The sequence below is a fragment of the Balearica regulorum genome, chromosome 12, assembly GCF_011004875.1.
Source record: "Balearica regulorum gibbericeps isolate bBalReg1 chromosome 12, bBalReg1.pri, whole genome shotgun sequence".
In the NCBI taxonomy this organism is placed as follows: Eukaryota; Metazoa; Chordata; class Aves; order Gruiformes; family Gruidae; genus Balearica; species Balearica regulorum.
The window spans coordinates 7372230-7387045 of NC_046195.1; the positions used below are offsets into that span (position 1 = coordinate 7372230).

Consider the following 14816-nt stretch of genomic DNA (forward strand, 5'->3'; position numbering starts at 1 on the left):
TTGTCTGGAATGTTGCTGGGGGCTTCACAAGCCCAAACGTGAATCTCTTTCTTCCCATCTACCTTTGGCATTTGTAATTCTGCAGTGTGACATGAAGTCCTTCTTCAGTAGAATTGATTTGAATAAAAATGGCCAAGCATTCTGTGGAAAGTCTGAAGGGAGGATTTAGAGCTATATTTATTAATGTTGCCAAAGTGTTCATTCTATACAACAATTTAACATTATTCTACTTTGCAAGTTTTTCTGGGCTACTAGTGTGCTGATGGAGAAGGAATCATATTTCAAAATACAGATCTGGATGCAAGCTGAGATTTCAGAGGCCAGTAAGATTCTAATAGAGTCAAACAGAAATACTCAGTTCTTTCAAATTTTAAAGACAGAGAAAGCAGTATCAAGCTCCTTTCAGAACATCCCAAATAGCAGTTGGGACTGATAACTCTTAGCCTTCCTCACAAAGTGGTCAGCACCTCATGGGGCAGAGCATTTTATGGTATTTTCCAGATCAGAAATTGCACCGCATGTAGCAGGTTTTCTTCTCTGATTAGTGCCAGAATTTAAAAAAAAAAAAAAAAAAAATCCAGCTGGAAAATAAGATTGTTTAGATTGGTTGTAATTTTTTTTTTCTGTAGTTGGGGCTTTAATTATATGTTCCCTAAATATTTTCATAATATTTTTATTAATTTCTATATAGTATCACTGCAAGAGAAGGCATCTTCCGTGAAATCCTAGTAGGTTATCTTCTACAGTTTCTAGGTGACATCAAACCATAAAATTACTAAATGGTTGATTTAATCAGATTTACATAAATTAGCCAGTTATGCTAAAAGAGTAAAATGGTGAGGAGAAAACTTCCCTACCCTTTAGAAGCACCTGTGCTTGACATTTTGGACGGTTCTTCACCCATCATCTTATGAAGGTTTTACTGATAGAATTTTAACTGTTGCTGGATATAAAGGGAAGCAAAAAGTTTTTAACTTAAGCAACTGCTGCTTGGTGTTCTTCTACTTATCTAGCAACATTTTAATAATTTTGATTTTACATAGTGGAAGCTGTTATTCAAAGCTTCACCAGAAGTGCAGTCCACATGACACTGCCATCTCCTGGCTGTTCTGAAGGCTAGAGAGTGCAAGTCTTGTGGCTGCTGTGCACTGTATGCAAAGTGTCAGTGGTGGCTTGTAAATACACATAAATGCCTTTTAAACACCACCACCCCCTTTTTTTTTTTATCCTGACAGAGAACTTTAATCTATGTTTGCATAGGGCAGTGGAGACATCCAGTGGCCAATGTCTTCGGTGACTAACAAATGGTAGTCTCTGGATTCTGACAGCCTAACAAATGAAAGGCTGATGTAAAACCAGGCATTTTTAAAAGTTGCTTTGGGTTTTTTCTCCCTTTAAATTCAGAAGAGTTCCAAATGCACCATAGTAAAAACTAAGGTCTGTAGAAGAAACTATATTACCTGGTCATGTCATTTAAAGGGATACTGGCCTTGAGCCACTGTTAAACATGCAAGTTGTAGCAGTTCTACTGAAGCCAACAGTACTTACTATTCAGGTACTCATGTAAACCACCTGATGAAGTGTTTTTCTGAACTGAGGCCAATAGCACATTGACATCTACCATTTAGATTTAAATTGTTATGAGTGAACACATCTTAAGGTTTTTGTAGAGAAATGTGTATGTACTGGTTTGAACTTTAAATGAAAAACTCAGTTTTGAGTACTGACTGAAGAAAATTATTGTTAACAAAGAAACAGCAAAGGCAAGGAATTGAGAGTTGTGTTGTGGTTTCCCATAGCCCTTGATTAGACTTTCACAGTGATCAGATGATACAGAAATACCCTCAATGGGTAAAGACTGGCCACCCTGCAACATGCAGTGATTTGAAGCAGCCACAATCGTTTATAGATGCTTTATTTAATTATATTTGTAGGACGTCCCCAATGCCTCTAAAGCTGTAACTAGAGCAGAAAAGTACATAGATACTGGTCCTGTCATTCACTGTATAAATGCCTGATGTTTATGTCATAGAGCAGTTATGCTACTGCTACTGTGCAACTGTATGAGTTATTGCTATTTCTACATACTGTAAAAAAAAAACAAAACAACTTTGAAGGTTGGTAAGGCAGCTCTTTGGTTTTCTTACTCTTGTAGAAGTAATTCAAAATGGCCAACATGACAGCTCATTGTGAGCAATTCAGCAGCTTATATTAAGCATCACAACTTCTAAATACCTACCTTCCTCCCCTTTCACAGTACAGAACATTCATACTTAAAGACAAATTTTTAGATGGTCAGAACAAAAAGAAATTTCATAAAAGCACATCAAACTTACACATTTTGCTGATTTCCAGATGTCCAGATGTGAATGTCTGTGGTTTTATTAATTACTTGTTTCTAGTTGGTTTCTTTTAATTTCATTGGGAAATTATAATCAACTTTCCAGCTATTTTTAATGGATGACAGTAAATCTATCAGGTATCAGTAATATTTTTTGATGACAAAGGGATTTGGGAGGAATAGAGAAACCAGGAAAATTGGAGTAAATGACAATGTTTGCAAGTTTCTTATTGCCATAAACACTAAATATGAGGACAAGATTATGGAACATTGGGGCCTTCCAGAAATATTTCTCTTCAGTGAAGAAAAATCTTCACTGAATCTACGCAGCAGTAGTTCCCCATAACTACTTAACATAGGACTTAATGGATCTGGAAGCAGAACAAACTGTGGCCTATTCAGGTAAAGATGAGGAGCTTGTCTGAATCTTCCTTTTTGGCTTGGTATGTGTTAAAATGTATTTGCAGTTTTGTTGTAAAAGCTTAAATTTTTTAAATTTTTTTTATTTACTCTTAATATCTGAATCCTGGTGCAGAAAATATTTTAAATATATATATATTAAGTTGTTGAGACAAGGTGAAGTAATAAACATTCTTATTACATGAGAAAATGAAAAGTGGAAGTAAAAAAAGAAAACGAAATGTTCCTCTATCACTGGAATGAAAAATTGAAAAAAAAATCTGAGCCAGAGTAATAAAAGTTTATGAGAAGTTAACAAAACTGAAAAGGACAAAGTAAAAAATAAACACAACTCTTTCTGGTTATTGTCAAGAGATGTTCCCATGCCTAATAAGGACAAAGTATCAAAAGAGATTCAAATAAAGCACATCACAGCACATTAGTATTTCTGTTGGAAAGACCAAAGGTAATTACATGATAATTATTTCCTGGAAAATGTTTGCATATCGTTGTTTACAAATCTGGCAAAAGGTAACTGCTGTAAAAAACATTATTCCTTCTGGCCACTTCAAAAACTTGTAACTGTCAGTGGAAAACCAACCTGATTCAGGACCAGTTTTCTGTTATGGACCTGATAGCCTCCTTTGCTAAACTGCAAAACTTGAACTAATGTTCCAGTACTGGTAACTAAGCCAATATAGTCTATTTTTCTAAACAGTGAAACTTTAAATAAAGTAGTTCTGCTTTCTTGAAAGCTTTGTAGGGAACGTGGTATTTTTTGTTTCCTATGCATTTTCCTTCTTTGTATGGAAAGCTGCATAAACAAAGTTGCTTCCATTTAGTACTACACCAACACTCGTCATCCAAGCTGAGCTCTGCAGGTGATCCCCAATGGATGCTTTTTAGTATGGAATTGTCACATTTAGGTCTCTGGCTGGCATGGTGTATCACGCTTAAGTCTGCAATGTAGCTGTCAGGTTACAGCAGTATGCAAAGGGAGTAGACTTCTGCTAGCAGTGTATTGGACCTGTCTTTGTTTTCCTGTATGTACACGTCTTGAAGCAGTTCCTCTATGCAAATAAAACCTTTAAACAGAAACTTCGGTTTCAAAAATCTGTAAGTTCTGCCTTAGTGAATACTGTACTTAAGTTATATCTCCTGAATGGAAAAGACCACTGCTTTACTTAGATTACATCAGCCTGTAGACTTACTATAGTTTTACCAACCAGTATAGTGGATACAGAAGCCTGAGACTTGCCAGACTCTTTACTGTACTTCCTTCTCCGCCTTGTGGGCTTCTATGGGATAACCAAGAATGTCAGTAACCTACAAGCCTATCGCTAAAATCCCACAGCACTGATAAGCTTTAACTAAAGTAGATGTTATATGAGCACATCTCTTAAAAGTTTTTCCAGTGTCTGTTATGTCCCATTATACTTCCTGTAAAGCAGATTCACAGCTTTTATCATGAGTAAATACTGAACTACAGCCCACAGCAAGCTAGGCCCTGAAAATAACTGAGCTATGCATAGACAACTTGTTCCTGGAACAGCCGGTTCTGACACATTGTGGATAAGCGTATCTTGGCTCGTTACGGAGAAGCACTGAAGTTGACTTTACAAGGCACTGTGCACACAGAATAAAGCCTAATTTGAATTCACTCAATCCCATAATGTAGTCATAGCATGAATGTGATGCTTGCTTGCCAAGAGTGTCCGTGCCACTTCTCCACGGGCACCCTCAAGGCATGTTTCTCAAATTGCAGAGCTTGTTACTAACTATTTTTAGACGTTTAAGCAAACTTAGAAAAACTGACAAATGGTAAAAGCGTTCAGTAGCGTTCTGCCGAGAACTAGAACTGTTACATAGATCTAACAATGGGGAGTCTGAATCTCACATTAAATTGTGGACTGAGGAACCACCAAGGAGAGTTTGAACATTCCAGTCCCTACCTCATGGCATGGGGAACATGAAGTTTCTTTGCTGTATCATCTATTCTGGTTGCACCTACAGCTAGTATTGTCTGTGGTGGGAGGTTTAACGTGCACGCAGTTGGACGCAGTACATGCTGCAAGCAGCTCGCAATCGCAGGAGCTGAAACAGAAAGGAGGAACTTAATACATTTTGTAAGGGCAGTCAGTGCACGGCTGTGCGCAATGTCATCAGTTTAGTGATCGGTTGCATTTTGATTTGATTCGCGCATTATTTCCTGGGGTGTTTTTGGTTCAGTGGCTATTTTTAATTTCCCTTTGAACAGCCAAATACATTATTTAGCAAATATATTGCAGTTGGAATGCTCTGTCTTGTAACATTTTTTCCTAAGAATATCATTAGATTGAAATTCCTTGCATTGGCAAGCTGCCTGTTGAGCACTCTCTGTATCTCTTCAAGCTCGCTGCTGAGCTCTACCACTGGCTTAGCCTGCTTATCCACTGGGTCTGCTTTCCTCCCTGCTGCATTTCCTTGGCATAGAGGTTAGTGAAGATGGAGGAATGCATTGGAAGATGAAGCTGAAGGAAGGGAATAGCTGACATTGAAGCCTTGCCCAGCACTGAGGGAAGCCAAGTTTAATTTGGGGGATCTTTGCTACAAGCCATGCTCTTTGAGGGCTCCCACTGTATGCCTCAGAGCATGGCATAAGGAATAATGCACTTAATTGGGCTGGAGAATGCCCTCTCAGTGGTTTTAACATTTGGACATATTCTTTCTCAATGAAATGCAAATAGATCTATTCAAAAGCTTCTGCAAGCAGGAATGTTTCCAAAATGGTGACTTCCTGCCTTTTTAAAGGTGCAGGTTTTAGATTTGGACTGGGTATTTTTTGAGGAAATTAATTTCTTAAGCTTTTATTTAAGGAAATCAGTGAGGACCAAGACTGACATAGGATGAGAGTAAAATTACATAGACTTCTTAGAGGGATTAACTCACCTCTTATCACCGGGCAGTACGCAGGCGCACTGCAGAAGCACTCTCCAGCATTGGCTGTACTGCTGACCCACCTCACTCGCCTGCCCCCGGCAACACCCCGCGCAGGCGGGGCCGAGGCCGAACTTTCCAGAAAGCGAGCGGGGGCGGGGCCCCCCGCGGGCACCAATAGGCGCCCCCTGCGGCCGCACTTGCCTTCTTCAGAGCCGCGCGCAGGCGTGGCCGAACGTTCTGGAAGGCGGGCGGGGGGGGTTTCGATTCCCCGTGCGGCAGGCCCTGGGGCAAGCCTGACAGAAAAACAAGGGAGTTCAATTGCAGGGAGTATTTGTTTATTGTCCCGTTTGTTTTAGTGCCTCATCCAGGATTTGTCTCCGTCGGGAATTGCTGTATATTAGCTTGTGCTCAAGTGATCGTTTTCAGTGCTCTGCTTTTTCCCCTGACGTGCTGTCACAGTCTGCCTGCAGCACTGGGCCTGTTAGATCTGTGCTGCCTCATCATCAGGGCAACAGCGCCTTGTGCCAAGAACATGTTGTGGGCTCATACAAACCTGTATTTTCCTAATAGTGGGATTAAAAGCAGTTTAGGATTGTTCTTTGAGCATCAGCCTGTGAAGCCTGGGGGAGGACAGTTCTTCCCATGCTTGCTTGCGCTTCCAAGCACGTGTGCTGCTGTTCTGTCCAGCCTCAGCCAGGTCAGCAAAGAGGCCTTAGCCTGAAATGCTGCTGAAGACGGAGTTTGAACTCCAGCTATTTGTTGTAATGTGGTAGTGTCTAAATCGCTTTTGCTTTAAAAAAAGATGTGAGTGGGTTGCACAGTTGAAATTTTTGTCTCAAACCTGTGCTGCCCTGAAATCTATATTTAAACAGGCTGTTTAGGGGAAACGAAATGTCTTGATATTTGTGTCTGAAGTTTGATCAATTAAATCACTCTTAGGAGGAAAAATGCAACTATAAATTAATGTATGGGTTGCCTGTATTCCTCCGCTTGAACTTGATAAATAGCACTTCAGAAAATCATGTTTCCTCTTTTTCCAGATTTACACACATTTGTACACATTTGTGTAATGCAAAATACATGTGTGTGAATTTTAGTGTGTCAATGAATAGGACAAATTAACTGGAAAGCAGGCTGAGTTTTGTACTTAATAGTCTTACTGCTGGTAATGACAGACTCTGGTTTTGACAGTCTGGAAGGGTGATGATTTCTGAATTAGTACCCATCTGCAGGGCTTTTGTGTCTTGGTAGAACATGTAAAAGGATTAATTTATGGTAGATGGTTTTCACTGCGATATCTACTCTGTGATGCAGAACAGCTGTAGTTTTGTAATTAAACATGAGGTCCCAGTACCCTTACTAATGAAGTGGGAGGTGGCAGAATTCTGCTGTGGTCCCATTCTTGCCTACCTGGGTCTTGTTCCTTATCAGGAAAGGTGGAAGGTAAGTTTCAACAGAGGACTTGAGAAAAACTCTCAAGTCTTGCAGTGTAGACAAGCCCACGATATCCATGGGGTACTTATGGCTGTTTTGGTGAGGGTGTTACAAGAAACGTACTGATTTGATTGATTTAGAGACTTTTTCAGTCTGTAAAATGAAAACCAAACATTACATGTTGCCAGGATTATTTACTGAAGGCACCTCCTTCAGTTAAATCAATAATGAATGTGTTTGGCAGAACCTGTGTGGTAGCATTAAATTTCACCAAAGTTTACTGTTTAATAAGGTAGGGTAAGGTGAGAATTTCCGCAAAGACTTGGTTGTGCTACAGTGGGCATGAGAATGAAAAGCAAATACATTAGGACATGTAAAATAGTACCTGTATAGTGAACCGTCTTAGTAATTGTGTCACACTTTAAAAGAGCCTATTTTTGAGTGGAAATGTGTCTTGCTGCCAGGTAGTTTGGAAGGTCTTCACCTAAAAGCCTTACTCTATTCCCTGAGGTCAGATAGATCCTTTTGTAAAGTCTGGGATCAGATGACATAGTACTAAAATAAGTTGCCTGTGTGGAATCAATCGCTTCACAGCTCATTGTTTAATTGACATTTTATGTCCAGTTGCCAAGCCAATAGTGTAGCTTGACCTACAGCTTAAACTATAAAAACTCAAGAGTTGTGGCAAAATACTGGGTAAGGGAGGGTATCAAGATACATATGAGGTTAATAGGCGATGGAGTACTTTTTACTAGTGTGGTATCTTGTTTTACAAGGGAATTCTAAAATGTGTTTCTTTCTGCTGTAATTTGTGCATAGTAAATATGCAATACTTACATAAAATCCTAATGAAAATGCCTCCAATTCAATAGGGGCAATTCAGTTAGCAGATTTTGCTCTTAGACAAATGGGGTTTTTTTTCTGTATCTTTGACATCTGGGAACATTGTCTTTAGGTAGTAGTAATTGGTGTATGGCTAACCAAGACAGTGTGTAACAGTTGCTCATCAAAAGAATCTGAATATCGAAGGCCAAAACGTTATAGGGTGAGATGTTCATACAGACTTTTATTCTGGTGTATGTTTATTGTAAGGCTTGCTTTATTTATTTAATATTTTTTGAGGTACTAATCGAAGCTAATGGTGGTTTTAATATTTTTCTATGAGGAGGAATAGTTCCTAATAAGAAAGAGTGAAAGACAAAAGTTATGAAATAGGAGTCATATTTTACAAAGCAAGTAGGCTCAGTCTGCTTTATGGTTGGTAATATGCTGCATTAGCAATGCAGTAGGCTTACCTATCAAATCATACATAAAGGAAAAGAGAGGTCCAGGAAAAAAACAAAACATGCTTCAGCTGTTAATTTCTTAATCTTTCAGAGTAGCAGAAAACTTTTCTTCTGATTTAGAAGGCAAACTGAGAATTTCAAGAACTAATGTTTTAAAGGATCAAAATCAAATGAGAGATGTTAGGAGGAAGAATACAGGAATGTGAGGCTTCAGGATACTTTGAACTAAAGGGAATCAACATAGAAGATAAGGACATTTCAGAAACCCTAAATGGCTAGTTTGACTTGATTTTAGGGAATGGGAAGATAAGAAAATGTACACAGCAGAGGTGCTGCTTGATAGCTAGTGTTGCAAGTTATAAAAATAGACACATAAAAGGACAAGTTGATTTCAATTGTAATGAATCACTGAAGCTGGATTATATTTATTTGAGAATTCTGAAAATAGTTATGTGTGAAATGACTAAGCTGCTAAGAATAATGCTCAGTTTATGATTAAAACTAACTGTTATAGTTGGAGATTGAACTGCAGGGATTATTTTACTTTTTATGTTCTGGGGGGAGGGGTTGTTTGGTTTTGGTGGGTTTTTTGTTTTGTGGGGCTTTTGTGTGTGTGTGTGTGGTTTTTTTTTTTTTAAATAACTAAGTGAAGTGCTTCGAATGATAAGCTAGTGAGTCTATCTTGAGAAAGTAGCCAATGGAAAAATTACCTAGTTGAGCATGGCATGCATAGCTTCTGCAAAAAGGGAACTAGGTATACAGATTTTCGACCTCACGTAAAATTAGTAGAGGTTTTTGAGGATTTTATCGAAAGATTGCCAGACACAATATATGACATATACAAGTTGCAATTAAATAGCTGTGTGAGGGGAAATCTAAGGTCCAAATTTCAGAATTAGTCCGCACTAATCCTGTGTCTGCATGGAGGGGGACTTAAGTTGAGCTCAAAGTTTTTTACTCTTACAGAAAAGAGATGTTAAATATATAGTTTAAATAATTGCATGTATTTATTTTGGCTATTTGTTATGTCTTAGCTGAAGATTCAAAAATGCACTTAAGTGGAAAATCCTGGGAATACCATATTTTAGCAGCTAACCATGGTGTATAGCATCTCCTTTGATAGATTAAATAGTGAGTTTCAGTTACATCATAGGGTATGAGCTGAAGCTTGGTGAAGTCAAGGGAATTTTAGTTTTTGATTATGGCAGCAAGGAAAGTATTGTGAAAAGAAAAAGGAATTATGTTTGTACCTCACAGCAACTGTGTAACAGTGCTACTCGTGGTTGGAAAGTAACAGAAGGTGGTGTTATTTCAGTTGACAAATAAGGGTAATGAACTGTGTGTAGCTTCAACATGACAGATGATTTGAAATAGACTACACAAGTGTGTTAACAAACTTGATAGCATAAGATATGTGGAGTGTTAGGCTGTATCTGTTTAAGTAACAGATTTTCACAGGAGAAGGTAACTAACTGGTGACTATATCTGAGCATAATTTGATGCACATATTTCTAATTACAGTGTAATTTTGCTTAATAACACTTAGGTGTTACGAAATTTCATAACATGTTATGCTTTAAGAAGATTAAATTTGGCAAAATTTTTATAAAACTAAAAATACCCTTGATCATTTAGGAAAATATCTGTCATAAATAACTGAGATATTATTTAAATTTTCATAAGGTATGTGGGAATGCTTACCTTGGATTTGGTTTGTTCATCGCCATTCATTTGATGTAGTCATTCACATTGCATTCAGTTTGCCTGTTTGTTTCTTATTTTCCTTAGTTTAATGGGCTTTTCCTTTTTAAAATTACTGCTGTGGTCTTCATAATGGAGACTTTTGTCTTTTTCCACAGTGAAGGGAAGTCAGAAGTGTGAGCTGAATTGCCGTGCGATAGGCTACCGATTCTACGTGAGACAAGCTGAAAAGGTGATAGATGGGACACCCTGTGACCAAAACGGAACTTCAATCTGTGTGGCGGGGCAGTGCAAGGTAAGGCTAACTATCTCTAGCAAGTCTGCCTGTAGACTATCTATACCATATTTAAGTTCTGTAAGATGTTGATACAACTGTACCTGTGAAATGGTGTCTTGAACTTCTCTCAATTTTTTTTAAGTAGGTGTGAAAAAACCCTAACTTTAATTATTACAGGTTTTGTTTCTTAACTAAAGTTTCTGTCTACTGAGAACAGACTATGGAATGTTGAAAGGCTGGATTCAGAAGGTGTTCTGGCCACAATTGAGGTGACTTCCAATGAGCATTTTCCGCATAATTAGCTTTCTATAGAAGATTCTATGAAAGAACCAAAACATTGGAAGCTTAAATATGAGAGAAATACAAAATTTTTCTTTGATTCACCTTTCCAGTGGAGTATTTTTTTCACTCTGCAACATAATGGTTTATTAATTTCTGTGTTTATTTTGATTGCTTTTTAGCTGGGGTTAATTAAACTTTTCTGATTGGTCCATGTTTGCCATGTTTAAGAGTCAGGTCTTACTGGCTGCCCGTTTACTCAGCAGTGATGTTCTCTTAGAAAATACTTGAGTGAATGGTTATTTTTCAAGGGTTCAGAAGGAGCTACTGTGTTGACTTTTTTGCAGTTTGCTGTGTAGATTCACTTCGTAAGGAATTAATACACTGTTTTCTGCAAGATGGTAGCAGTTTAAAGAAAATGTTATGGTGTTTAGAAGAAAAAAGTTTGTAATCTTTCAGGTAAGGTTAGTGAAAGAAATAAATTCCTAGCAAGGGGCATTTGATGCTTGGCTGATGTTTTGCATCTGTGTTGGTGAAAGAAGTAGTAGTGGGTCAGATGTGACTCATGAACTCAAATAGTGAAAGGTCAAGTTCAGTTCAAATAGTTGGCTTGCCAGAGGGAATCGCTCACGAATACAACCTTTTCCTCTGCATGTCCAGAGTCTTCTTACTTGTGCACATCTGGACAATGCCATATGTGTTTCTGTTCTGTATTTCTTAGTGCAAGCAAAGCCATAGCTTTAAATTTCCTTTGTAGATGATAGATCTGTGTGAAGTTGATTATTCTTTAAAGCTTTCCTTGATCTCAAACCAATTCAGAAAGGGCCAGAAATTTAATTACAGTTTGATCTATGACTCAGAAAACTAAAAAATAGATTTTAGTATAGCAGCTGTTGTATTTTCCCAGTACTATGCAATTGCAAAAGTGTGTACTGATACATTTGTATTGGAGGTCTGGGATAGAAAGGAAGGGCAGTGTTCAGCAGCATGATAGGAAAGGGTTCTGAATTCTGAAAATCACCTGCTGCCTGTGTAGAATGCCACTTTGCAAAGCTGTATGTAAGCAAATAACAGGTTGTGAATGCTTACTGTGAATATGTAACTTGGGATTCATAGAATTGTAGAATAATTTAGGTTGTAAGGTACCTGGGAAGGTCATGTAGTTCAACACCCTACTCAGAACAGGGCCTGCTGTATCAGATAGCTATTATGGCCTTTTCCAGGTTGAGTTTTGAACCTGTTTGGGCAACATCATGGTGGAATCTTTTTCCTCACATTTGATTGAAATTCCCCATATTGCATTTTTGGTTTGGGTTTGGTTTTTTCCCTTTCTTTTTTCCTGTGGTGTTGAAAATAGACCTAAAAATCAAAATCTTGATGTCTGTTTAAACTGTTCCTGAGGGATGCTTACTTAATGCTCAGTGACGTAGTCTATCATACTTAAAGAGTTAAATACTGGTTCTCAGTGCCTTACAAACAATGAATTACCATGAGAAAGCCAAGATAAAGCAGGTAAAGGCACTTCGTATTCTGTGCACTTTGTAGTGGTTCTCACTACTGCAGAGTAGAATGAGAGTGTGAGCTGGGAGAAGTTGAGGGACTTGACAGCGTCCTCGTAGTATTAACTGCACTTGTGCAGAAGGCTGAACATTGGAGGTTTTGGGAGACGCGTCTAGCTAAAATATTAAAAGGTTTGTTTTTTTCTTCTGAAGAGGAACTTAATTTGGACATTTTCCAGCTTCTTGGGATTAGTTCTTTTGATCTGTAGCAATTCATTCCTTATTCATTACTTGCAGCCTCAGTAAAATGTTAAGGTGGATGTCACCTGTTCAACCGTGCAGTAGTTATGTTGAGATTTTGTGTGTGTGTAAATCACACTCTATTTTTCTTTGTTTCAAAGTTTTGAGTTAGTATTTGAGGGACTATTCAGAGATACCTGTGTCCAGCTGAAGGAAAATACAGTATTACAGCTTCACGGTGCTTTGAAGCACTGTCGTTATTGACTCAGTTATTTTTTTCAGTGATTTCCATGGTTCAAGCTTACAAAGTCAGTGCTACATCTTTGGTGCAACTTTACCTCTAAATAGTCAATAGCATGTTTGCATTTGAGGGAAGTTGATAATGTTATGTTGGAGGAGATATGCTTCATTATTCTTCTTAAAAGTAGTTTTATTAAAACTACTTATCTTGTTCCTTTTTTATCTGTTCCATTTGTAAAATATCATATCCCTTATGATTTAAGGATGAATAAACCTCATACAGAAATGAATATTGAGTTGCATATATTGCCTATCTCCTTGGACTCTGAAACTTTGTATCCCACTTGCATAGGCAGCAAAACAATTAAAATACATAAAATAATTGTACTTAACAGTGATATTATACGCTTTAGAGTGAACATGGTTGTAGCTGAAGGATGTAATAATTGGAGAATCAAATAATTTAAATTTTGTACTGCGAGGTGCTTAAGAGAATGTTTTTCTTAGAAGTTGTCAGCATTTACAGTTAACTGAAAATGTTTCTCAGGTAATGAAGGTTGTTAAAATCTTTGTAATAGGTAGCTCTTCCTTAACTGCACATTATTTTTTTAAGTCAGATAATTTAAGTGAAGCGTCTAACAAATTTATGGTCTCTATCACCCTCTGTTGGACATTTTGCTAAATTATCAGACCAGTAATATCCTTGTGTTAAAAAATGATTTATTTTGTTCCCAGGACCATTGTTAGTGTTTTCAGTTTATCTTATTCTTAGAAGCAAAAGATGGAAAATTTTGCTATTAAAAAATTACTTAGAATAAAGAATATAATAGAGACAGGTTTACCTTCATCTGAAATAAAAATTAAACGTATGAAGTAAGGTATTTCTCACTTCTCACTTTTTAACAATTTAACACATTATGTAAGGCAACCACACTTAGAAGTTGCAAATATCTAAAATGCAGTCACACCTGTTAACACTGAAAATACATTAAAGAGAAGTTTTGTCTTAACATCAAACCTAGAATGTTTAATACATCAATTCTCTCCTTTTTGAGTTGTTAACCAGTGTTAGATAGAATAGCCTTTTAAAACTGAAGTATTGCTTAATCTTATCAGCAAAGATAAACTGTAGCATAAGATTTTAAACGCAGTAGTATGTACAAAAGTCCTTTTTAAAGCCTGGTTGTTGTGGCCATTACAATATTATGCATGAAGGTTAGAACAACAGTGTATTTCTGAGTACCTCTGAACAATGTCCCAGTAACTATCTCCTTCCAGAGTGTCTTTTTTCACTGTTTGCTGTTCTTTTGTTCATCTGGCCCCCAGAGTTGGAAGTAAAAACTGGGTAAATTGTCCAGCAAAAGAGGTGATATGTAAAAGCTCATTTTTCAGGCATAGTCCTTTAACAAAACTTAATATGGTCTTATGATGAATATCCTTATTTGTTTATTGTTTTTGCACTTATTTGTCTGTGACATTGCAATAACTAGCACGTATAATTAATGTAAATACTACCAAAAAAGCTCAGTCATAATTGAAACGATTGTACTTCCTGGTGTAGATTAGACTCTGAATTCTAATGAAATGAAACCTTTTTAAATCAATTAAATAATTTAAAAATAAAACTAGGTAAAATAGGAAGAATGGGGTGATATTCTCCCTATGCAGAAGAAAGTAGTATAAAAATTATCTTGATAATCAGTTTTATTATTTCAGTGTAAAATCGTTGTTCTGCACATTTGAACAATGTTCTTTGTGATGAATCTTGGAAAGTGAACGAACTTTTTCATTGGCAGTCCTATTGAGTTCCACTTTTGTTGTTTCAAAATTTTTATTTAGTGCCACAGCTGATTATTGCTACTATATATGCTTTGAGTATGTTTCAGTATTACTGCATATGAGTAATTTGTTTTAATACGTTGCTACCCTTCTCCTAACTTTAAATTTTCACAGTGCTGTTAAGTTAAATAATGCCTATGAATGGGGCTCTAGCCAGAAGTGTGTGTGTTCTTGTTTTGAGATATTTTTTCTGCTTGTTTTAAATCAGTGTATCCTTTTATTTCTTCTGGAGCCAGTGGGATGATCCTACTTAGTAACTTTTAAGTTTAGAAGAAAAATGCAAGTAGAACAGCGACTGTTTATCAGGGAGTGTAGTGACAGGACAAGGGGTAATGGGTTCAAGCTGAAGGAGGGTCGATTTA

General features: G+C 37.2%; 1 protein-coding gene across 3 annotated transcripts in view; it reads left to right on the plus strand.

The window, feature by feature from the left end:
• THSD4 (thrombospondin type 1 domain containing 4) overlaps positions 1-14816 on the plus strand; it is a 307576-nt gene that overhangs the window by 117790 nt on the left and 174970 nt on the right. For all 3 annotated transcript variants that reach the window (XM_075763902.1, XM_075763901.1, XM_075763904.1), the window contains exon 7: positions 10239-10375. In XM_075763902.1, coding sequence (XP_075620017.1) covers positions 10239-10375 — 137 coding nt within the window. The remainder of the gene's footprint in view (positions 1-10238; positions 10376-14816) is intronic.